A 24,905-nucleotide genomic window follows, 5' to 3' on the forward strand; every position below is an offset into this window, starting at 1 on the left:
TTCTCCCTTCAGTCTCCTCTTCAGGATTTGAAATTCTGCTCAATTGGGTTAAGATCTGGTGATTAACTTGGGCAGTCTCAAACCTTTCACTTTTTCCCCCTTGATGAAGTCCTTTGTTGAATTGACTGTGTTTTGGATCATTTTCTTGTTGCATTATGAAGTTCCTTCCAGTTAGTTTGGATGCATTTCTCTGTAAATTGACAAATGTTCCTGCAAACTTCTTTATTCATTCTGCTGCTACCATCATGAGTTACATCATCAATAAACATTAGTGAGCCTGTTAAAGAAAAGGCCATGCAAGCCCAAGCCCTGACACAACCTCCACCATGCTTCACATATGAGCTTGTATGTTTTGGATCATGAGCAGATCCCTTCTTTCTCCACACATTGGCCTTTCCATCACTTTGTAGAGGTTAATCTAGGTTCCAGAACTTTTGTGGCTCATCTCTGTATTTCTTTGCCAATTCCAATCCGGCTTTCTGATTCTTTCAGCTGATGAGTAGATAGCATCTTGTGGTATGGCCTCTATATATTTCTGCACTTGAAGTCTTTGAGCGGTGGATTGTGATACCTTCAAGAGTGTCCTGTGGAGGTTGTTGGTAATGTCACTGATTGTTGTTTTTGTGTTTTTCTTCACAGCTCTCACAATGTTTCTGTCTTCAGCTGCTGTTGTTCTCAGTGTCTGTTGCTCAGTACATCAGTGGTTTCTTTCTTTTGCAGGACATTCCAAATTGTTGTAGTCACTATGCCCAATGTTTGTGCAATGCCTCTGATTGATTTTCCCTCTTTTCTCAGCTTCAATATGGCTTGCTTTTCTCCCATAGACAGCTCTCCGATTTTCATGTTGGCTTATCCTTTTTAACAACAAATGCAGTCTTCACAGGTGAAACTGAAGGCTGAAACCATGAGTAGATGTTCAGAGCTATTTATTGTTTAAACAATCAACTTAACAAGACACACCTGGGTAACAAGAAATATCTGTGAGTCCATGTTCCAATATTTTTGCTGACCTACAAATTGGGTGGTCTGATACAAAATGTTCTTTGTCATTTAACACATCTACAGAATAAAAGCTGAAATTCTAACTTTCTTCTCATATTTAATTTTTAACTTAAACCCAAATGTCTTCAGTCTACAGCAAAAAAACAACGAATTAGCCCTGTGTTCCAGTATTTTAGGAGGGGACTGTAGAACCACATGAAATTGGAGCAGGCGAGTAGGACAGGGCAAGTATTTGAACTTGAATCAACAAGTGTGTTACTTTAGACCTCACTGGGGTACTATTTTGGTGCTTTTTAAATGAAAAAATAAAGTAACATAATAAATTTTTAGGTATACTGAATATTTATTTTACTTTGTGGGTGTGGCACTTTCCTTTATTTACACTTTTTAATGCAGAAAATATTCCATTGCTGTTGTCTAGCAAATCATGTTTATTTTAAACATCAATCATACATAAACACGCATGACACTGTCTATGATTTTCCATCACTACATATACAGAAGTTGAAGAATACAGGCAAAATGTAAATCTGACATGCTGTTGTAAAGGCAATGACACACTGACACAGACAGTACTGTGAACTGATAACATGCTTCCACAAGAGGAGATTATACCGGCTGAGCCCTTAAGTGAGGCTTCAACCTCTTACTTTTTGTTGTTAGTGTCCATTAATTTTGGTCACAAGTGGTGGCACTTACAGAGTTGGCAGTCATCATAGCTTTCCTGAAGTATCAGTAAATATAAAATAGGATGACAAAAAAAGCCAAGCAATGCCAATCATTTGTTAACACTTAGATGATCTTGACACAGTTCTCCCACATTAGAAACATCCTTACTTTCATGTGTACTCTGGGCAATATTTATCAAGCTTTCATTCTTTTGTAAAGTCTGTCAAGTCTGGTTGCCTAAAAATGTAAATGCAAATATTCTTACAAATACACTGACATTACTAGTGTTCATTACATATTGCTAGTGTGTAATCTTAAGGTTTTTGTTTGAGTTGGCCAGATAGATTCCTTGGTAGATTCTTTTGAACTCAATGTTTTTTTGAGGAAAAGCTTAATAAATGTTGTTCAGTATTATCTCTCATTACTAGCCTTATAATTTGACTAATGTTTCATGCAAATGATGTTCTACAGCACCCCAGCACAGACTTGCATTAATAATATACTATATTATACATCTTCTCTCATATTTCTTTCTTTGTTTTGAAAGCAGTTGTAGTCCAGTACAAACATGTATTTTGTGACTAATAATCTGTCTAATTTGCAAATTGGTTAGCATATTAAAAAAAAGAATTGCTACCTACATTTCTGTACAGTCTTAGAGCATTCACGTCTATGGCCTGCTCATTACTGACACTACAAAAGTATTTTCATGCAAACAAACTTGTCTATTAGTGCAAAATGAATGAAGTCCTAGCAACTATTTAGCCATCAAAATTCACTGCAGAGTGAGAAAACAGCCAAATAACGAGCTAACAGTTGTTTTTTGTTTTTGTTTTTTGTTTACAAATTATTTACATTGTCACAAAAGTTTTTGTTCGAATTGTGTGTGATTTAGAGTTGAAACAGTTGTTTCTTTTGATTGGTATGAAACTGTGCTAAAACCATTGATCTTATCCTGTGAGAGATTTTGTTCTGTCAGTTCCCATTACGCACATTAGTCCTGGCCTGTCCTCCGGCACCATACTGTGCGTTTGCAGTGGAGGTAGGAATAGGTGTCATCTCCTGGAGGCAAATGGTGAGGAGAAATGTAAACTTCACATGCAATAGCTTTAAGCAAGGTCAATTTATATATTTATATATATATATATATATATATATATATATATATATATATATATATATATATATTATAATAGCTCATTTAGTCCATAGATAATCATAAAGAATATAGCCTACCATGGGATGTTAACCGTCCATGCTTATAGTTATAGTTTTTAACTAAATATTTTGCCTTGAACTATAGTACAAAGCAGCCATGACAACTTGTGTACATGAAATTGCATTTTATATCAGCAATCTTACCTTAATAGCACTAACAGATAGGGCATACACTCCAAAAAGTGCCACAACCAAACCGATAATACACACCAATACCAAAAAACCAATCAAGGTGCCCAAAATGCCATTCACCAGGAACTGCAAAAAAAAAGTTAGAGAAAAGAATTTGAGCAAACATGATATCAGAAATAGCATAATAGTATCCAGAGCTCAAATCATATATGTAAGCAATGTAAATATTAAGACACATACACTCACTGAATACTTTATTAGGAACAAAATACTAATAGTGGGTAGGGCCTCCCTTTGCGCTTAAAACAGCCTCAATTCTTTGTGGCATGGATTCCACAAGATATTGGGAACATTCCTTTGAGATTCTGGTCCATGTTGACATGATTACATCACGCAATTCCTGCAGGTTTTTCAGGTGCACTTTCCTGCTGCGAATCTCCCGTTCTACCACATCCCGAAGCTGTTCTATTGGATTCAGATCTGGTGACTGGGAAGGCTACTGAAGAACACTGAACTCATTATTATGTTCATGAAACTAGTTTGAGATGACTTACTTTGTGACATGGTGCATTATCATGCTGGAAGTAGCCATTAGAAGATGAGTAAATTGTGGCCATGAAGGGATGCACATGGTCAGCATCAATACTCAAATAGGCTGTGGCATTCAAGCAATGATTGATTGGTATTAACAGGCCCAAATGGGTGTGCCAAGAAAACATTCCCCATACCTTTACACCACCTCCACCAGCCTGGTGACACAAGGCAGTTTGGGTCTATGGAGTCATGCTGTTGGTGCCAAATTCTGACCCTACCATCTGTATGCCTCAGCAGAAATTGAGATCCATCAGACCAGGCTACATTTTTTCCAATCTTCTCCAGTTTTGGTGAGCCTGTGCCCACTACAACCTCAGATTTCTGTTCTTGGCTGACAGAAGTGGAACTTGACATGGTCTTCTGCTGTTGTAGCACATCCACCTAAAGTTTTGACATGTGCATTCTGAGATGATTTTCTGCTCACCACAATTGTACAGAGTGGTTATCTGAGTTACTGTAGCCTTTCTTCAGCTTGAACCAGGCTGGCCATTCCCTGCTGACTTCTCTCATCAACAAGGCGTTTCCATCCATAGAACTGCCGCTCACTGGATGTTTGTTCTTTATTGCACCATTCTGAATAAACTCTAATGACTGCTGGTGTGATAATCCCAGGAGATCAGCACAAAAATTTGGCATTTGGCACAAAAAATGGTCAGAATCACTGCAATCAAAGTTTTCCCCCATTCTGATGGCTGATGTAAATATTACCTTAAGCTGCTGGTCCGTGTCTGCATGATTTTACACACTGCACTGCTGCCACACTGTTGGCTGGTTATATAATTGCATGAATGAATAGGTGTACAAGTGTTCCTAATAAAGTGTTTAGTTAGTGTATAAAATACCATACTGTGTCAGATGCTCAAAGGCCACATTGGAAAATGTTATACTTTGTTAAAAAATACATTCTTAAAACTCTGTATTGGAATGGTGGTGAGATTTTTATTAGTGGTTAAAAAAAACCTTGTCAAGGTCCAATCAACTTTTTCAGAAAACCAAAGGAAATCATAGACAAAAATGTAGTTGTAGAGGAACTACTGTATTAAACAATCTGGTCGATGGTACATGTAACAAAGCACAGAATATAACTCACCTCCTTCTGTCCCGCTTTATCTCCTTCTCCACAGCAAGCCCACACTGAATGGAGTGGGTCACAACACCACTGAAACGAGCAGGGCAGAGCCTGGAGTCACACCTTTCTCAGAGGTGATACACACCTTCCTAGATATCCTTTATCAATTTATTCAGTTTGGTACGTAGTACATCCAACTGAGAATTTCTTCACATTATATCTGATGCTTTCTATTCCTACTATATACTGTAATGTATTATATAAAGCATGAACTAACCAGGGGCCTCAATCTAAGGGATAATGTGAGATTATTGTGAGATCCTGTATTAGACATTAAAAATGATCATTAAAAAACAGATTCCACGCTTGCAATAAAATAAGGAAAGTTCTTGCTTCACAGGTAATGGTCGACAAAACAAAATAAAAATACTTCTGATTATATATTTTGGTATGTGAGTGGCGGTACATGAGTAAATGTCAGGAAGTATAACATTTTCCAATTTGAGCATCACACATTTGAATATAAGGCAAATTTAACTGATCATACACAAATATATATAACTGCAATACAGCTAAGTCCATGACTGGTGCCCAAAACATGCAATATTATTTTTCCAGGACACTGAATTCTAAAATTATATTGCAGGTATTTTCTTGGCATTGGCATATTAAATGATGGAAAAGTCTGAGGTGTGTAATGTTGCAATGTTTACCTCAGTGTCTCTGTAATAGTAGGATTCCCCACGAAAGGGCACATGTCGGGCTATGAGACCAAATCCGACAATATCAAATGCTGCGGTTAGCAACTGCAAAACAATGGTTGTACCCACCTGTGAAAATAAAAAAAAAATAAAAATAACAAATCTGAATTCTCTGTACAAAAAAATGCAAATCTGCTTGTAACTTTCAGGCATACTGTAGAGATGAGTTCAACAGAGATCTGCCCAGAGTGAATGAAACTGGACACATCCCCATAAGAGAGAGGCTGAGCAGCAGAGTGACAAATGCGTTGTACACAGATAGTATTGATGCTGGCATGAGCCGGAAGGATCCGATAACAAGAATATATAACAAAAGCAAAAAGTACAAAAACAGTGAAGCAATTTAAGAAACAATCTTACAACAGCGACTGCTATAAAGCTTTGAGAGAGAACATTCAACAATAAATCAGCCTTTCAGCTGAACTGTTACATCCAAGTCAACTCAAGTGCAATGAAAGATGAACCTTTAAGCAGAGAAAATCTAAGTGAATGACTGACTGCTCTGAACTGGCATTTCAGTCACAGTGCTAACACTGCTAATAATCATCATCCAAAAAAAAAAAAGATCTTAAGCAATGGTCATTTGCCTATTTACCTTTCAGCCAAAAAAGAGAGGATAAAACACAGATGTCTAGGGTGCTGAAGAAGCAAGATTCCGGCTATCAGTCAGCACTGGGTGCTGTCCAAAGGGCTAAATTGCACTTGCCCAGCATTTTCTAAAACACTTAAAGTGCTTAACAGATTGTATACATTTATTATACTCATTATACGGAGAATTTCTTTTCATCATGGGATACAAAATATCATACCAGACATTTAGATGGTCTCCTACCAGTATGCACCAAGACAATTCCAGTGATAATGAGCTGCAGGAAAGAGCAATACAAAACACTGCATCACTTCAGTAAGTCGACCAACCCTAAATATGTTATTACATGACATGCAAAGCAGACCAGTGAATTCCAGTGTAACTAGTGCAGTTATTTATTATCGTACCCTCCTTTCATTGCAATTCTCTCAGTTATTTAAACTGAATGCATTTATTCTGAAAAATAAACTCTAAATTTACCTTATTGACTCAATACACTGCATACAATAAATTTTTTAAAATCTCTTCAAAAAATCTCTTCTTTTTTAAAATTACTTCACTCCTTACTCCTCCGATAGGTCAATAGGTATTGCTCGATTTACTTGGACATATATTTTTGGACGATATTTTCAACGAGTTGATAAATTGATAAGAGCCAGGCCTTACTTGAGCACCATTCAGGATGAGGATGATGACCTCCCGCTGGATGTGGTAGTGCAGTTTATACACAATCGTGCTCAGAATGACCGTCAGCAACCCAATGATGATCTCCACTGCCTTTTAAACACATACGCTGCTTATATATCAGCATATACACTAGGGTGTTGCTCTTCTATAATGAGTTAACTGCAGTCAACTGCAGTACAATTATTAAAATCACAGTTATGGATTTCTGAACTATTAGGGCAGCAGAACATATAAGATCATCTATTATATTAGTGCATTAAATGAAAATACATGCAATTTGTATTTTGCCAGGCAATTAAATTGACCATGGAGATATATATATATATATATATATATATATATATATATATATATATATATATATAGTACACTCTAGTCTAAACGTGCAAAAGAGTGAAGTCTGGCTAATGGATCTGCTCCAAAGCACTGCTGCATCTCTTTGCTTGCGTGTTTGTTTATGTGCGTGCGTGACAGAGAGAGAGAGAGAGAGATATATATATATATATATATATTGTTGATATGGGCGTTTCCTTGTATTATCAGTGGTAATTTAATCATAGAGGTGAATTTCGTAATGACCAGTACTGATTACTGACACAATCAGGTACAAAAGCTATAGTCAGTAATATTTAGGCCAGTGAATTTAGGTATTGCTGTTGTCCATGGCGTATAGTCTATATGGCATAGTCTAGTCTCTTTATTATTATTAAAAAACAACAGCAAAAAAAAACTCACCCCAAGGGTTTTGGGCTCGCTGCTCTTGAAAGCCTTAATCTGAGACGGGTACAGCGACATGGTGCTCTGTGTGAGCCAAACACAGTCAGCGACACGACATTATTCAGCACAGCAAGATGACAGCATCCCAGTCTGGGACTGAACCGCATCACACACGCGCGCATTCGCTCCATCTTAAAGTTAAAACAATCGCAATAAAAATGCTCCGATTGCCTTTGCACGCAGTACATGAGTCTGAATAAGCCATACCTTGAGTTGTGCAGAGGCGGTGTTGACAAACCGAGGAGGGGTCCAAACCTCTGCAGCACTCTCAATGTAATGAGGCGAAGCAATCCGGACACAGCCGAATGAGGGCGAGCTCAATAACTCTGTATTCTAGAGCAACCTCGACTCCAAGAGCTGTGTTGTGAGGTATTTTTCAGCGGAGGATGAATTATCTAAACGCTTTAGAGGGGCTGAAGAGCGCAGTTGAGAATGTGGTGTGGCAGACTGCAGCAAGTAGTGAAGACCCACTGCTGGAGAGTATTGACACTAGTGTGCTACGTCGTGGGTGTGGGAGGAGGAGAAGGTAATATGATGTTAAAGAACCGACACTGTTTCAGTCTCTGTGTGAAAAGGACATGCACTAAATGCAGGCACAGCAAGTGAGCAAAAGGTATTGCCTCACCCCACTACTATGCTGTGAAGATCAATCTATGGCTCAGTTTCACTGGGAATTGTGTCACTAAATCGTACAGCGATAAGAGGAACACACAGGTAATAAGTGCACTTTAGCATTTATTGAAGAATACAAGTATTCAGTATAACTGCAGGCATTTTCAATGTGGCATAAATTTGTGCAAAGGTGCAACGTCAAAAGCAGAATACATGAAAAAAATTAAGTGTAATATCTGGGACTCTTACATTATTGTCTAAAAGGTGCAAGCACTACTGTAAACTATGTAATACTATACTGTACTCTAAACCATAAATTGCTTTCATAGGATGGGTTCACTCAGGGCTCATAGGCTGGAGGTGAAGCCAATTCTCTGTTCAACAGAGCTTCTTGGCTGCTGCATCTTCCATGCACCACCACCGCATCCTGCAATCCAAACAACAGTAATGTGGCATGCATATCAACTCTGTAGTTTTATGACACGTTATACACAGGGTTAGAAATGCAATGATTATTGACCGGATAACCCACTTTCACTGATATGGATTTTATTTCTACTGACACCTGTAAACCATGCAGTATTTACACAAAACTCATGAAATTTTTTAATACAATTATTAAACACAATTTTGAGCTCTAATAGAGTATTACTATCAATATGTAATCTGATCTAATGTGTGTTATGGAATAATGCATATCCCTGGATGCTTAACCCTCTATGTAACCCTCTAAAGCAGGCAGTTTTATGAATTAAAATCATCCCAACATTTGCTTTTCACTTTTATAAAGTTACATAGACTCTCTTTTATCCAATCCAAACTTTTTCCTTCTGCCAGATAAGTACACTGTTTGATTACTGAAGCAACATGTACAACAACTGCTAGCATTTGCAACACATCAAATCACAGCAATGTAAGCACATACTTACCTACCATACGAAGTCATTTTGTAATTGTGATTCCTTATGATGTTTAAGGCAAAAATGCATTACATGTTGAATAATAAGTGATTTCCAAATTGATTAAAAACTATGTATTATGCATAAATGACAACAGCTTATTAGGGAAAATATATGAAGTGCATAATCTTGGTTACAGTGAACATAATTGAGATGTATTTTTAGGTAGATGTCACTATGTTTTATGGAAGGAGGAAAGTTATGGCAAGATGGTGTAGTTTTGCATCTTGCCAGTATTTTAGCTGCATTTTAACAAATGTAGTTAGAGTGGATAATTCATTTATTCATTCTTCTTCAGTAATCACTATATCCTGGTCAGGGTGACAGTGGAGTCTATCACTGGAACACAGGGCACGAGGCTGGAATACACTCTAACGTGTAATGTAAAATAAACCATGTTAATGGGCTAGTAGCATCTCTTCAATGCAGGGAATGTTAAATATGTATGAACTTGCAAATAGAAATAACCCCAACTACCCTGATTATAGACATATTTCCATGAGTTTGGAAACTTTCCTTAAGTAGAACAACACAAGGTCTTGGACTAGACCTTCAGCATAAACATTCCTAAAAGTTCCTTAGTTCCTGACGTCCTGATCCTGTACCTGCTGCTGCATATTTAGCTGTTTTTTTTACTGTATAATCTTATCCACATTGGTGATTTGCATTGGTGTGTTAGGGCAGGGTAAACACTACTATGTGCAATGACATTTTAGGACCACTGTTTGTAAAGTAAAAATAGAGTATTTGGTGAATAAAGTCATGATATATTGAGAAAAAAAGTCATTCTAGTTCCACCATAATTCCACCACAGCACTGTGAAAGACTGATCTCCAATTATCGGAAGCGTTTGGATGCAGTTATTGCTGCTAATGGTGGCAAAACCAGATTTTAAGTTTAAGGGGGCAATTAGCTTTCACATAAGTGATAGATGTTGGATCTCATTTTATTTGGCTTCAATAAAAAAAGAATAAATAAAAATGTATAGTGCGTTTACTCAGGTTGCCTTTGTTTTATATTGTATTTCATTTGAAGATCTAAAACTATTTAATATGAGATATATACAAAAACAGAAGAAATCTTTTTCACAGCACTGTATATGATCAGTATATCAACTTATATAAATCATACTAATCCATCCAAAAGGAGTTCCATCCATCCATCCATATTCTACCGCTTACTCCTTATCAGGGTCACGGGGAACCTGGAGCCTATCCCAGGAAGCATCGGGCACAAGGCGGGGTAGACCCTGGACAGGGTGCCAAACCATCGCAGTGCACAATCACATACACACTCACACACCCATTCATACACTACGGACACTTTAGACACGCCAATCAGCCTACCGTGCATGTCTTTGGACTGGGGGAGGAGACCGGAGTACCCGGAGGAAACCCCCTCAGCACGGGGAGAACATGCAAACTCCACACACACACACGTGGCCCCGGCGGGACTCGAACCCCGGACCCTGGAGGTGTGAGGCGAACGTGCTAACTACTAAGCCACCGTGCGCCCCCAAAAGGAGTTAACCATTTCAAATTCATGTTTCTGAGTGCAAAATATATCTAGAGCTGCAACAACTAATCGATAAAATTGATACTAATCGATTATGAAAATCGTTGTCAACAAATCTCATTATCGATTAGTTGGTCTGCGTGTGGCACGGGTTACATTTACTCACTACGTTACTTCTGTTCCGAAAACACCGATTGGAGAGTAAATACTAAATTTGTGTTCCAAATGACGTACTATACAATTACACTATACACTGTGTACTCTACCGTCTAGCGTGTGAATTTTAGAAAGGTAATATCATCTCAAAAGGAACACACATGACGTCATACGCACATAATGTGACACCGCTTGCTTTAGCAGATACCCAGAGTCACCGACAATCAATCAATTTCATCAGTTTACTGTTTATACATTTAGTTATAAACTTAGTTTATATTATATATAAATATTTATGCATTATTTTTTATGGATGCACAAAAAGCACTGAATTAAACTACAGTCCTAAATTAATAATATATATTCTGGAGTGTGTCTGTGTGTATTGGGTTCTTTTCAGTCTTATCTAATAGGACAAACAGGTGTGTAAAGTTTTAGTCTGAAGTTTATATTTCTAACACTCAGTTTGTGGATTTTATTTTAAATAAATGAAAAAATGGTACTGAAAGTTTGTGTCCCGTTACCCCCCCCCCCCCCCCATCAGATTAATCGAAAAAATAGTTGGCCAACGAATCGATTATGAAAATAATCATTAGTTGCAGCTCTAAATATATCTTTAGAGAATATCAGGTGAAGAAATTTACTACAATCATAATTTAAAAACTTATATTACACATTAAAAGAGAGTCAGACTGCTGAGTGACAGAAGAAGTAAGATAAACCATCAGCTAGCCTTCTGAAAGTCTTACCATTTTAGTCCCAGACGCATGTACGTTGGCCTTGCAGGAAAAGACAATAGTTGTGGTACACACGCACACCTCCAGCACGGACAAAATCAAAAGTATGCCCTTTATTCCGCTTATTAAGTTCTGAAAAACGTCAGAAAAAAGTAGGAATAATAAAAAGTCAACTAATACAAGCGAAATTACATAAGAGCTATGGTTGTGGACAATAAACCAGAAAAATCATACTGAAAAACATTAAAACATTTTTGTAAAGAAAAAATGCCGATGCCAGCAAGAACACTTACCTGCAGACCCCTAGCTGCAAACTGGCAGTCATAGTAGCCGGTGTAGTAGTCCTTTTTCTCATCATGATTACAAGCATCCAAATTAGCTTTTATGGCAAGTGCAAAGCAGAAGTAGCAGATGCCGGACATGGCAAGTAGAGCACTGATGATGTTCAGGGCAATTGTGCTTTTAATCTAACCAAAGAGAAAAACCTAGCCTGTATTGTAGCCCATCATAGTGTAACATTTCATTCAGAACTGAACAAAGCATTCTGGAGTGATATATGGATTTCACACTTGTATATTTACACTACAATGAAATGGCACAAAAGACATCTGAAGCACTGCAATGACGCTTGATGAATTCTTGTTGAATTCATATGGATTACTTACAATTGGAGGACAGGTTCCCTTGTGTGCACCCAAGGTTACAGATCCAGAGAAGATAAACTAGAAAACATTAGTGATTTGTTTATGTTTTAACTTGTGAATAGGTTTTAATGTTCACTATTTGCCTCAGATCACTAAAGTAACAATATTAAGCATGAACACCTCTCTGATAAAAATGGGTTACTGCAAGACAAAATGGGTGAAAACATTTCACAAGGTGTTGTAAAAGCAGCAATTTAAAAAGAAGAAGAAAGAAAGGAGCACAAGTGGCATAACAGTCGCTGGATGGCCAGGCTTACGAGCGGTAATGAATAAAAATAACATTTTGTTTATATTACACCCTCATCAATACAAATACACCAAATAATGAAGGAATAGACTCCTAATACTATTACTGTGCTTTTTAGTTACAGGTTACAGAATAATATCATGTTTTATCAGCTTCTTTTTTTTTAATTCTAGACATGCTTTCAGCACGTGTGTAAGGATGTTGTTGGAGCTGAAGCTGTTAATACTCACTGATAGTCCAAGGCCCAGAGGGATTTCACCATACAGAATTTGTGTGAACCAAGTAACTGCTCCCAAAGCTATCATCACGATCCCAATCATGATCTGCACAGTCTAAGAAAGGCCAAACCCCGAAATCAATCAACTCAGAATTATACACAAGTGATTAAAAAGAATACTCAAGGGATTTTATCACCTAATCTCTATCTAGCACATCTGTAGCATACACTGCCACACCTTGTATTAACATTTTTGGGTCAAGAAATGAAATGGAATTGATTCAAGAAATGGATTCAAGTTTAATACTCTAGTAAGAAATAGATATGCATAAGTGAACTGATGAGTAAGTGAACATATCTCAACATCGTACAGTTACACATCAACAAATCTAGACTTAACTGGTTTACCAAACAAGTGCACTAGAATCAAGTTATTAAAAAAGTTTTTTTTTTTCCTTATTCCATTTCCAAGAGTAGGTAAACTGTACTGCATTGTAAAAACCCACCTATTTAAAACCTTGTGATTACACAGACAATATATTTTCCCCCCGTGTCAATAACAATTTTAAGCCAACTTGCTATGATGCATAGAAAGCAGAGTTTGTTTTTATTTTGTGACTTACTATAAACGAACTATATCAGTGAGTGGATGGCTATACTTACCCCTAATGCTACAGGCTCTCCCTTCAGGAACATCCTGGTCATGTACGGGGCTTCAGGTACTTTAGTCTTGCTGTCTTTGTTCTGACCGGGACACTGGACAGTCTCTGGACTCACCAGAGGGATGATCTGGGTCATCACCCTGACTCCATGAGCATCTGTGGTCACTGTGGAGGTCATTTCTCAAAAAGCAGTGTCTGTAAAGCATGGATGTTCATAAAACCTACTGACTGACTGAGAGTTATTCGATTTTGACAGCTATGTAGCCTACATGTTACAAACTGATTCTATTACTTAGGCTATATTTTTATTTATGTTTGAAATATATGTTGATATAGGTACAGTAATTATATTTGGAAGCACTAATACATGCCATATATTACACACATGAATTTGAAAATGAGAGAATTTACGCAGCATATGGGCTGTGTGTGTGTGTGTGTGTGTGATAATAGTAGCTTATAGCATGCCAAATTTACATAGATTATTTTTAGTTTGCCTTCACTGTGAGTAAGGTATTGTAGCCAAACACACGGAAGTTGCTTGTGTTCAGGTCAGTAGCTGGAAGTATAGCGTGTAAGACAAAAAGGAAAAACAAGGGTAATGGGGAGGAAATTAGGCCCAAGGATACAAAACCGCTACAACTACATCGGTGTTTTTTGACGCCGTGTTTTGACCCCCAATTTGCGTTTTTTCCTGAAATTGCCAGGCCTTAATCTGCTATTCTGAAACTTAAATAATGTAAATATGGCGTTTAGCTGTGATGTGCGCAGTTAAAGCACAGGAAACAGGCACTCCTTAAGAAGAGCGTATGCGTCTATCTATGTATGTTTGTAAAAAAGCGACTTAACTGCCATTAGACCACTGATATCTTGCAAAAGAACGCTCGTTTAGATAAATAAAAACCCGAAACCTGTAGATATTTTAAACTTACCAAACTGGTCGGGTGTTTAAAAGTGAACGTGGCTGTGTACCGATAATGTTTGGTTTCATTTCATCGGGGTTGCCTTGACTTGCTTCCAAAACAGTGGGGATAATTTAAAACCCGTCCAATTTACGCTAAACTATCCCAAATTATAATAATCAAATGAAGCCTAGACAAAATGATCAACCATAAAATTTGTCCCATTTCATTTTTCATTTTATAAATAGCAAAATCAAGTAAGCTCAATCTGGCAACCATGTCTGGGCAGATGTACTGTGGGACAGATAGTCTCCTCCCTCTTCCCAGCTGAAAAAAACTATAGTAACCCTAACAGAATTTGTAATGATTATAATGGGAATTGTATTGGTTTTAATGGAAACTGTAATGGTCCCTCTGGGTCTCAACTGGTAATTTGTTACATTCTGTTAGTGGCATGTTGTGTCTAGTGGATACCATTAAGGACCTACGTCCTTAATTGTGCCCTACTATGTAATGGAAACCATTTGGTCATGGTTTTAATTAAAGAGCTGATGGCTTGTAATGGTATTTGTAGTGGTAATTGCTCAGGACAATACAAGTTTTTATATATATATATATATATAAATAAGGTGCCAATTTAAACATTCATGAAGAGATAGATCTTTAGTTGTAGTTTGAAGACTGCCAGTGATTCTAGGGAGAAATCTAGGGGAAGTTCATTTCACCACCTCGGTGCCAGAACAGAGAGGAGTCTTGATGCATGCCTTCTTTGTACTCTGAGAGATGGTGGGACCAGTCGAGCGTTGCTAGAGGATCGACGGGAGCATGGTGCAGTGCAGGGTGTGATCAGGACTTAAGGTAAGTGGGTGCTGGTCCATTTTTAGCTTTGTAGCCAAGAATCAGTGCCAGTGAAGGGAGCATAGCAGTGGGGTGGTGTGGGAGAATTTAGGAAGGTTGAAAACAAGTCGTGCAGCTGTTTTCTGGATCAGTTGCAGAGGTTGAATGGTGCTCAGAAGTAAACCTGCCAGGAGTGAGTTGCAGTAGTCCAGTCTCGAAATGACAAGTGACTGAACAAGCACCTGAGTGGCCTATATGGATAGAAATGGACAAATTCTTCTAATGTTGTAAGGAGAAATCAGCATGAGCATGTCAAATTAACAATGTGAGAGGAAAGGGGCAGTTGATTATTCATGGTTACCCCAAAGACCTCAGTCTTTTGATGCTCTTACTGATGAGGAGGGGATGAGAATTAAACAGGAGGCTGGACCAACAGATAAAACAGAACACACACAGGTATATACAGTACTTCAATAACAGGCACCTGTTCTTCTTATATTTAAAAAAAAAAAAACACCAGTCAGCACTGCCCTACTCACAACCATGGGTAAATCTAAGGGGTGTCTAGTGTCAACAGTATAACGTTGTGCATGAACAAGCAAGTTTAGCAAGCTAACAAGAAAAACTATTCCTTGGGCCCACCAGCCACATTATTTGGAGGCATAAACACTGGATTTCTTCAGTTTCTTCAAGGGGTACTCCAGGACCAGGTTTGGGAACCTGTATTTAAGACCATAGATTACATATAACAGGAATCTCCAATGTTATGCCAGGCGGAACTGCAGGTTTTCACCTCTTTGGTAGGCTCACTAACAATTTAAAAAGACTTGAGGAACTTTGAAGAAACATATTTGGAGGCCTGGAAATGTCTGTGTAAAGTGGTAGAAATGTAAATTTCTTAAATGATGAAAGCCTTTCATTAAATCCACAGTTTGCTAATTTTGCTGATTCTTAAAGACAATTTATTTTGAACCTTTTGAATCCTCTCCACAAAAGCACTGGAATAACAGCAGTCATCTCATTATAATAACTATTTAGATTTGTTATAGAAATCTTCATCTCTATTCACAGTGCCTGCACCCAAATGATCAGGGATCAGTTCTGTTTCTTAACACATTTGTAGCCTGGTGGTATGCAGATCATGTAGAGAACTCTTGGAATGAGATGTATGCATACTCAGTGAAAATCCTGTTGAAAGTATTGCTTTTCAAAAACAGTGCTACTCCACAGCAGTGCTGCTGCCATTTTCATGCTGCTAGCAGAGGAAGCATTGTCTGCAACATATACTACAGTACAATACAGTCTTACATTAAGAGTATAATCATTTCAAATGTCCATATAATGGTGTACTGTTGTACTGACATCTCATTACACCCATCATACCAGTAAGTCAGTAAAGGACTATGTAGTTCTGGCCACCAGCAGCTAAGACCCGCTGTGCTGTGATGCTGTACAGCTGTTCTCTGTGATGACATATCTAAGTGTGTCATCACTGACATTATAGAGTATGACACACTGGGGGAGTAAATTCATTCATAGACTGCAAGACTGGAAGGAGAGGATAACAAATAGCATCATTAGATAATTACTCTGTAAAAAAAAAATCGATACTTCTTCAGTTGAATCGGCCATGTTAGACCTGTTCATCATTTGAATAGTGGACCATATCAGAATGCAAATGTTTTCAGTTAAAAAAATAAATAATTTTAATACAGCTTAAACATTTCTGCTCTACTTGCACACTTCAACAAGTTGCAACTGACATTTGGACAATAGTTAGTATTGCTGGGCTGTATGATGGCCTCAAATAAGTCAGTTAAAAAAAGTGTAAATGAGTATGTCTTTGTTTATAGTTAAGTTTCAGATGCTTTAGAATAGCCTTTTTGTAGTACTTTCAGTTGCGCACTAAAAAAACACTGTGTGAATGCAAGTAATACAAAAGAATCCATTTTTTAAAAACAGGTTCCAGGTTTATTGCATAAAAATACTGTATTTTGCAAAATAAACAATAATATCCCCGTCACACTTTTACTATTTACAAAAGGCAAAGAGTCCAGACCAGCAGCATCTAATTTTTTCCTGCTTCGACAGTTAATGACCATCTCTCGAGTGATAGACATGTGAGATTTATACACTGAGATAAGTGCCACATAAAACAACCTGGGCTCCACAGTACAATCAGTTCAATCCTCTATATATCTCCTGCTTAAACTTTACAAAATTAACAGAATGATCATTTCATAGGACAAACACATATTAAGTAGCTTTCTCAAGGTCATCGTGGTGCTTCAAGACAGTAACAACAAACCTTTCGGATCATTTCTGAATCAGTAGTGTATAGCTACTGCCAAATCAACTGGAATTACAAAATCCTTAGTTACTGGCTGGAAGTACAGGATAGATTTCTAGCCCTTTAACTGTAGAACATTGGTTCTTAACCTATGTTCAACCTACAGACACTTATCAGCAATGCAGCCGGTGATGGCACACAGAAATACAGAACTCTGTTTAGCACATGAAAGATGACTTGTTCAGTCAACATCTAAAGTGTCTGAGCCTTTCGTTATCAATGCGTTGACTGGATAATCATTTTGTTTTTGTCCATGTGTTAAAATGAACTTCCTGACTCCATTTAGATAAACTTGTTCAGGTGCATGGCATTGGTTCAGCTGTGCCGAGTCTCTCATGGTCAGTGCAATTAGAAGTGTGTCAATCCTCAGCACAATACCAGGCCACAGCACACAGAACCTGAACTGCAGGGCCCACTGCTTACACTTGGGGAGGTGTATGGAACTTCCTGGGCTGGTGTACTGCCCTAACGGGGGGCACCAGGGGACGTCTAGATAAAAGAGAGAAAATTTTAAATCTATTTATCTATTAGCATTTGAACATCTACAAAACAAGCTTCCCAGGGTCCACATTAAACAAATGATCAAATTTTTAACTTGTAAGCCTCCTGCAACACACGAGGGCTATATTCCAAATGGCTTCCTGAGTGTATGCTTAATATACACTCACCGTCCACTTTAATAGGAACACATTTACATCTGAACATTCAAGCAGTTATCTAATCAGCCAATCATGTGGCAGCAGCGCAATGCATAAATTCATACAGGTCAAGAGTTTCAGTTTATGTTCACATCAGACATCAGAATGGGGAGAAAATGTGATCTCAGTGACTTTAACTGTAGCATGGTTGTTGGTGCCAGATCGGCTGGTTTGAGTATTTCAGAAACTGCTGAGCACACATTACAACAGTCTCTAGAGTTTACACAGAATGGTGAGAAAAACAAATAATATTGAGTTCTGTGGGTGGAAATGCCTTGTTGATAAGAGAGGTCAGAAGAAAATAGCCAGATTGGATTGAGCTGCTAGATAGGATATAGTAACTCAAATAATCACTCTTTACAACCGTGGTAAGCAGAAATGCACCTCATCACTGCATGAATGTGCATGTGCACAGGTCTTCCTAATAATGTGGACAGTAAGTATATATCAAAGGCACTGTAAAACCATAATTTTATCTATAAAATTTTTTTATTTGAATGTAGATATATGGTACATAACTGAAAATATGCAAAAATCCCATTAATGATATATTTAGAGCCTGCACCAAGCAGCACTGGTCATTTAGCCATAAAAAGGTACAAAAGGTACACATTTTCCTTTTAAATACTACAGTAAATATTATGAATTTTTTTTTAAACATATTCAATAGTATTAAATTGTATTAATGAAAATGTATTAAATCTGTGAAATCTATTCTGTCAGTCCTAGCATACACATTATCTCTGAATGTTTTCGGTCACACAAGTCATTTTGAATGCTTGGCAGCTCTGTTCATCAAAATACTACTGCCCTCACATACTACTGCTCACTGAAGAGACACAAACTCTACTAGCATGCGCACCTTGCAGGAACAGCAGCACCAGAAGGGCTGAAGCGGGCAGAAGCAGCAGCAGCAGCAGCTGTGTGGTGTCCAGGTGGCTCAGAGGGGGGCAGCAGTGGCAGAGGAGCGGGGTAACCAGAGGGATCTGCGGGCAAAGGCTTCCTGGGAACTGGAGGTCTGGGGGGAATCTGCTTCTGGCTCTGAAAGAGGAGATTGAATATAAGTATCCACAACACTGTTCATGGACGATAAAAAGAAGACTAGCGCAGAGGACCGTCTCTCTACAGGCCTACAACTGCTGGTACCTGTCTGTCAGACAGGACAGGGTCGGGGGGGAGAGGCTTGCTTGGTGCAGCCGGTCGTGTCACCTTCAACTGGAGATCCGTTGAAAGTTTAACAGAGAAAAAACGGATGAAACCAAGTACCTCCACTCACGACCACCACTTTATTCTCATGTCACAACACGTATCCATCCCAAAGCAGTCACAGAGAACCACAGGCCATGCATTAATCCTGTACTCCAGGAGATTAACACATTCCCTTGATTAGCCTAAGCATATAAGCTCGGTTACATTATTTTTCAACCACATGACATGAAAAAGGTGACAGAGTAAGTTTTAAAGTTTCAACAGGCATTCCAAATGACCTTAATTTAGATGACTGGTAATAAGAGAAAGAGATGACACCTTAAGAAATATCTACATATGGTTGGATGGTGTCCTTTTTCTTTTCCTTCCTTACTCTGTCTCCCTTTACAGTAAACAAAATCGTTTAATCATATGCATGACAACCACCAAGTCCTGCAGCAAATTAATACTCACTTAAAGCAAGGTTTCTCACCTTGAGCTCACAATCCAAAAATACAGCATTGTGTTCAATAGAATCTTTTAAGAAGACAGTAGAAAACTGTCTCATCAAGTTGCTGCTGAGAAACCCAGCCTTAAACAATCCGATTCGAACCCAGCTAAATAGTAATCTAGATACAGAAACGCATGCACTGGCACACACAGCTCAGGCACAAGCTACACAACACTGGACAACAGGCTGGAGACAGAAAGCAGGTGACATGATTGACATTGTCAAGTGCGAGGTGAGGACTCTCTGCTCTGCTACATGAAGCACGGGAACAGGTGGTCATACGTGGCTGTAACCCGTCTCTACCTTTCGATGCTTCTTGCTCTCTGAGGGGGCGGGATCAGGAGGGAGGGGTTTGTTGGGAGGGGCAGGCCGCTGCACTGCCGACTGCGGCAACAGAGAAAGCATTAAGCAAATACACTGTTAATAGTAACTGAATATATTATGGATCAGTTCAAAAGAGGAATCCAGAAATATTAATTGAAATGTATTAAAAGAGGAAATAATAAATATGAAAAATTCTGTGAAATAAAAAAAATTGTTACACCTTTTGAAACAGTATGATAAGGTGTGTTTATTTAAGAGAAATGATCATTGCACAGCATTAAGCACCACAGAGTGCTTAATCAGCATAGAGTATATTGATGCCTTGGACTGTGAATAAGTTTAAGATTTGTGGAGTCCTGTCTTTCTCCAGTAATCTCTCTAGAGAAGGACAGGTTACCTGGACAGGCTGTTTAGAGACAGGATCAGGTGGAAGAGGTTTAGTAGGAGGAGCAGGCCTGGTCTGAGCCTAACCACAGACAAAGAGAGAGAGAGAGAGAGAGAGAGAGAGAGAAGACAGGCAGACAGCACATGCACACATGATGTTTAAACAGTGAGTGGCAATAAGTTTCAGTTATAAGCAAGTGAGTTAGAAAAGGCATCATAGTGGTTTTTACATAGAACTAGCCATGCTGTAGAGATAAGTGAAAATGTGGAATACGCTTCATTTCCCATAAACTACAGCTGTGGGATGTGAGATATGAGGTATTTACAATTCCTATAAAGCTGTCATGCTGCTCTGTGTATCTCTAAAAGGAAAGCAAATACAAGCAGAAAACAGGTGATGTAGGTGTCACCTAGGCCTTAGTATAATAAACAGCATATGAATGAGTGTAACACAACAGTATGTTGTCTTATAGTCAGTGTCTGCAGTGTGAGTGTGAGATTCTGAGAGTATCACAGCTGTAGCAAAGTCTTAGCAGGTTAGATGCATCCATCTTGAGATGCTCTGCAAAACCAATCTTTGTTAGTTATTCAAGTACCAGATCAGTTGTGAGGATTTTACTATAGATTTAGGCAAAAAAGGAAAAATTACAATTGAACCTGCTGAGACTCATTGGCTTATTCCAAGAGTATGAAAACCTATTACATATTACTGCAAACAAGCTTAGACCTACATACACGAGCTTTAATTGCACTAAAACAGAATTTAATCCAATCTATATTTAAAAAGTAAATCTCACTATATCACTCCCTTGGAAGACCAAATAACGATTCAACCCTGGACCATGTTTTTCTTACTCAAAAAGAAAAATGGTTTTTGTTTTGTATTCAGGGGTCATAACTAACCTCGGGTTGCTTTTTGTTTTTTTCAAGCAGAGTGAAGAGAGAAGAGACACCTTGTACCTTACTGATGGCTCGTGTGAGTGGGATGTCATTCTGCGGGGTCCACTGGTACCTCAGCGGCAAGATCTGCTCTCCATTATGTGCATTCGCTCGCTCAGTGGCAGGGGTTCTGTGGACAACACACACTCAGTCAGAACTATTCGTTCTATGCCAAATGAAAAGGTCACTGTAGCTGAATCAAAATGACGATTTTGAAAAGTCATGTATCAATACAAACCTCTAGAAACTTCTCTCTCTCTCTCTCTCTCTCTCTATCTATCTATCTATATATATATATATATATGCTGATTTTTGCAGTCACTTGTTTTCTATGTATATATATTTATATATATGTGTGTATGTATATATATATATATATATACATATATACATACATATATATGTGTGTATATATAGACATATACATATGTATATACATATAAGTGACTGCACTGTAGCCATCAAGCCATTATACTGCTCAGTTTTTTAATTTTTCAGAACTAATTCATATACAGTACAGCACACAATATCTACCCTGTAACACACTACACTAAATACACATATGTGCAGTAATGTTTAGCATAATGAACATTACTGCACATATTTCTCAAATACCTCTCAACGTGTTCCTCTGGTGGATTCATGCAATACTCAATATGAGCCACAGAGACATTACTGTGTTATGGGTAAAAGAAAGAAAAGTTGGAGTCAAAAAGGTCTCCTTGTTAGTAAAAGCACATATGAAATCATCAGTTCATTAAGACATATCCAGCATATCAAGTCAGCATCTCTCTCTGTCTGTCTCACCGGCTGGGCTGTCTGGCCTTGCTGAAGGGTGTGTTGTTGAAACAGAAGAACCTCCGGCGGCAGCGAGGGAGGCGGAGTGCCAGGATCAGTAGTATCACCGGCAGCACAAACAAAAAGATGACTAGCAGAGCCACATGAATACGATTGGAATCTACACACAAACACATGTATATAGATACATTAATATAATATTAATGTTATGTGTAAAGAGATATCACTGTAGCTTTTTTATGTAAAGCAAACAACTAGGCATGCATTGTTAGCTGTCACCTCTGGTCTGACGTGCAGGGCCGCTGTCCATACTGCCTCCTGGTCCTGAGTATTTACAGTCTGGTGGAGCCCAGCCCACATCACAGTGACAATTCTTATTGCTGTTACACACCTACACATGTAGAGGAAAAGGGACAGGAGGTGAATTGGTACATGCTTGATATATCAGTATTATAGTTTTAGCTAAGATATATAATATTAAATATTAGTTAGATAAAGTGACCAAACTTAATGCCCTCTTTGGCAAGGCTATGTGAAATCAAAGGTGTAATATCTAAATTGGATCCTGCTAGTTTCTTTGTTTAAGGATTTTTTGCAGGATTGCAAGATTCTTTCAGGATTTCACACTTAACAGAGAGGACGGAGCTGGTTGGGAGAAAGCGAAAAGCATGTCAATGTTTTCATTACAATTGGGATTTGGCTTGCAGGCGTCAAGGGACTCTCCAAATCACAGACTGTTCCTCAGAAACCAGCTCTTCTTATTTAGAACATGATTGAGATATTAGGAAAGCCATTTAGTGAAATATTTACAGTGCCAAATATTAACCAGATGTACAAATTCTACTTGAACGCACCATTTATGAAGTAGTGTAACTTCAATGATGCACCAGTGATTATGGAAGAATTTCCTTTTAAAAAAGCACTGGAACATATTTTCTAAAAAAAAAAAAAAAGAAAAGGAAGCAGAGCTGCAAGTGTGAATTTCTCACCCCGTGGCCATTGCACTTCCCACGACACTCCTCAACACCAAGGACAGACACATCCTGGCAGCGCTGGTCTAAACACACCTAAAGAGAGAGAGAGAGTGATGTAGTAGATACATATTACAATAAACATTACAATAAACAATATACATTACTGCACTGCCACTACTGCATAGATATTTTACTTAGTGAAAAGGGAAAATCATACATTATTGCCAATAGGTGCCTTATTAAACTAAAATAATTTAACAAGTTACATTTTAAGATAGTCATCATCTACAGTAAACATGAAGTTTACTAGCAATGAGTTATTGGTGTACAAATATTGGCAAGTATTCAAGTCTATCATATGTTATATATGTAAATATGTAAAACTCTGACCTTGCCAGGAGCACATGCAGTTCCCTGAGCTACCATGGCTGGGTCAGAGACATCATCGCCCAGACGGAAATATGCTCCTCGACAGGTAAATTCACTGTTGTTTAGTTTCACCTTAGTTGTCAGAATCTTTGCATTTGAGTCTATCAAAGGGCGATCACTGCCACCCTGACACTGGATTCTACCACACTGCACATCACTGGAAAAAAGAACAAAACACAGAAATAAACAGAATTTCTATAATCACCACTTGTAAGCATTCAGCTGAGTATTCAGTCATAATTGAATTGATCTTTCAAGAAAACAAAGCGATATCCTTGTTCTTTCTATCCTTCTTTATTCACATATTATATGCAGCAAATCAAAGCACTTTCATTTATTGTATTTGCAGCTGTTATCTGGCTTTATACGCTACTCTAGCAGAGTTGAGTAATTGAGGACACATACTCATTTGAGCAGGGAATATAGGAGCCATTGGGCATCTGGCCACAGTTGCCGAACATGTTGCCCTGTTTGTTAACGGAGGAGAAGCAGACTGGAGGAGCACGGGTGGAGTCTGAGAGGATGACAAACACAGATTAGTTTTTCGCTTGCACCCTTTAACAGACAGGAGTAAATCAGACCAGAACTAGATAAGGCCCCTTTGAAATATGGAGATATCAGTTTGAGATTAACCCACAAACAGATTTGAGGCATACACAGTATTGTGCAAAAAGTCATAGGCACTCTGTATAGAAATTATTGAGTCAGTACAAAAACATTTTATATTTAAAGAAAGCAACATATTCAAGTCAAGTTAAGCGAAGGGTTTTCACACCATATACTGACTTTGTTTAGTTTATTACTGTTTACTGCTCCTTATAGTATTTTTTTATGTAGAATCCTTTAATTTCATTATTTTTTAAAGCATTTTTGCTTTAAGCATTTCTTTGAATGTGAATTTCTTTGAAGACTTCTGCACAGTACCATTTTTGTGCTACATTAAACACACACTGTATTCTTACAGAATAGTAACACAAATGGACTCTGTGTTCTTATGTATGATTATATAAAAGAACAGGTTTCACTTACTGGCTCCCCACAGCATTAGACATTGCTCATCCATAATGGTACACACGCCACTGTAGCAGTAGGAGGTGCCGTCTTGACACGTCTCACCATTCTGAAGAAACACATTGGGTGGGCAGTGTGGTGAGGCACCAGTGCAGTACTCTGGTAGATCACATTCTCCCAGAGGCTCTCGACACAATGATCCAGCAACACGTAGCTGCAGAGAGAGAGCAAAGGAAAACAAGCAAGAGACAGG

The 24,905-nt window shown here is 38.2% G+C and overlaps 3 protein-coding genes across 6 annotated transcripts in view; all 3 read right to left on the reverse strand.

Moving 5' to 3' along the window:
- Nucleotides 1-565: 565 nt before the first annotated feature.
- si:dkey-7j14.5 (uncharacterized protein LOC556563 homolog) lies at nucleotides 566-7,928 on the reverse strand. 2 transcript variants are annotated; one of them, XM_053628458.1, is made up of 8 exons: nucleotides 7,706-7,928; nucleotides 7,457-7,522; nucleotides 6,701-6,811; nucleotides 6,255-6,311; nucleotides 5,398-5,514; nucleotides 4,706-4,774; nucleotides 3,034-3,147; nucleotides 566-2,733 (listed from the first exon to the last, which is right to left on the reverse strand). In XM_053628458.1, the coding sequence occupies exons 2-8, from the start codon at nucleotides 7,514-7,516 to the stop codon at nucleotides 2,647-2,649; spliced, it is 615 nt and encodes a 204-aa protein (XP_053484433.1). In that variant the 5' UTR covers nucleotides 7,517-7,522; nucleotides 7,706-7,928; the 3' UTR covers nucleotides 566-2,646. The 2 variants fall into 2 exon arrangements, with proteins under 2 accessions (XP_053484433.1, XP_053484441.1); XM_053628466.1 differs by lacking the exon at nucleotides 4,706-4,774 and having other exon boundaries at nucleotides 7,457-7,928.
- Nucleotides 7,929-8,215: 287 nt separating this feature from the next.
- Nucleotides 8,216-14,456, reverse strand: LOC128609725 (membrane-spanning 4-domains subfamily A member 15). The gene is made up of 7 exons (XM_053628444.1): nucleotides 14,240-14,456; nucleotides 13,309-13,502; nucleotides 12,659-12,760; nucleotides 12,143-12,199; nucleotides 11,771-11,944; nucleotides 11,490-11,609; nucleotides 8,216-8,537 (listed from the first exon to the last, which is right to left on the reverse strand). Exons 2-7 carry the CDS (start codon nucleotides 13,483-13,485, stop codon nucleotides 8,451-8,453), a joined length of 717 nt encoding a protein of 238 aa, XP_053484419.1. The 5' UTR covers nucleotides 13,486-13,502; nucleotides 14,240-14,456; the 3' UTR covers nucleotides 8,216-8,450.
- Nucleotides 14,457-16,994: 2,538 nt separating this feature from the next.
- Nucleotides 16,995-24,905, reverse strand: part of adam15 (ADAM metallopeptidase domain 15) — a 35,558-nt gene continuing 27,647 nt past the window's right edge. The window contains exons 14-25 of one of the 3 annotated variants that reach the window (XM_053628415.1): nucleotides 24,671-24,866; nucleotides 24,047-24,155; nucleotides 23,603-23,798; nucleotides 23,228-23,305; nucleotides 22,518-22,629; nucleotides 22,248-22,398; nucleotides 21,462-21,570; nucleotides 20,515-20,583; nucleotides 20,097-20,177; nucleotides 19,241-19,309; nucleotides 18,957-19,135; nucleotides 16,995-17,885 (exon numbers count right to left, since the gene is read on the reverse strand). In XM_053628415.1, the coding sequence (XP_053484390.1) occupies nucleotides 17,816-17,885; nucleotides 18,957-19,135; nucleotides 19,241-19,309; nucleotides 20,097-20,177; nucleotides 20,515-20,583; nucleotides 21,462-21,570; nucleotides 22,248-22,398; nucleotides 22,518-22,629; nucleotides 23,228-23,305; nucleotides 23,603-23,798; nucleotides 24,047-24,155; nucleotides 24,671-24,866 (1,419 nt within the window). In that variant the 3' untranslated portion in view covers nucleotides 16,995-17,815. The remainder of the gene's footprint in view (nucleotides 17,886-18,956; nucleotides 19,136-19,240; nucleotides 19,310-20,096; nucleotides 20,178-20,514; nucleotides 20,584-21,461; nucleotides 21,571-22,247; nucleotides 22,399-22,517; nucleotides 22,630-23,227; nucleotides 23,306-23,602; nucleotides 23,799-24,046; nucleotides 24,156-24,670; nucleotides 24,867-24,905) is intronic. The other 2 variants (XM_053628424.1, XM_053628432.1) reach the window with 2 other exon arrangements.

Source organism: Ictalurus furcatus, chromosome 1 (assembly GCF_023375685.1).
Source record: "Ictalurus furcatus strain D&B chromosome 1, Billie_1.0, whole genome shotgun sequence".
NCBI lineage: Eukaryota > Metazoa > Chordata > Actinopteri > Siluriformes > Ictaluridae > Ictalurus > Ictalurus furcatus.

What these genes read in the sequence shown, in the direction of transcription:
- LOC128609725 (XM_053628444.1), bottom strand. Translation starts at nt 13,485, where the DNA reads ATGACCTCCACAGTGACCACAGATGCTCATGGAGTCAGGGTGATGACC. An exon ending in GAGAGCCTGTAGCATTAGGG is followed by an intron (nt 12,761 to 13,308) that starts GTAAGTATAGCC and finishes GGCCTTTCTTAG; the next exon opens with ACTGTGCAGATCATGATTGG. An exon ending in AGGGAACCTGTCCTCCAATT is followed by an intron (nt 11,945 to 12,142) that starts GTAAGTAATCCA and finishes CTCTTTGGTTAG; the next exon opens with ATTAAAAGCACAATTGCCCT.
- si:dkey-7j14.5 (XM_053628458.1), bottom strand. Translation starts at nt 7,516, where the DNA reads ATGTCGCTGTACCCGTCTCAGATTAAGGCTTTCAAGAGCAGCGAGCCC. An exon ending in GCGAGCCCAAAACCCTTGGG is followed by an intron (nt 6,812 to 7,456) that starts GTGAGTTTTTTT and finishes TGTGTTTAAAAG; the next exon opens with GCAGTGGAGATCATCATTGG. An exon ending in ATAAAGCGGGACAGAAGGAG is followed by an intron (nt 3,148 to 4,705) that starts GTGAGTTATATT and finishes TTTTTTTTGCAG; the next exon opens with TTCCTGGTGAATGGCATTTT.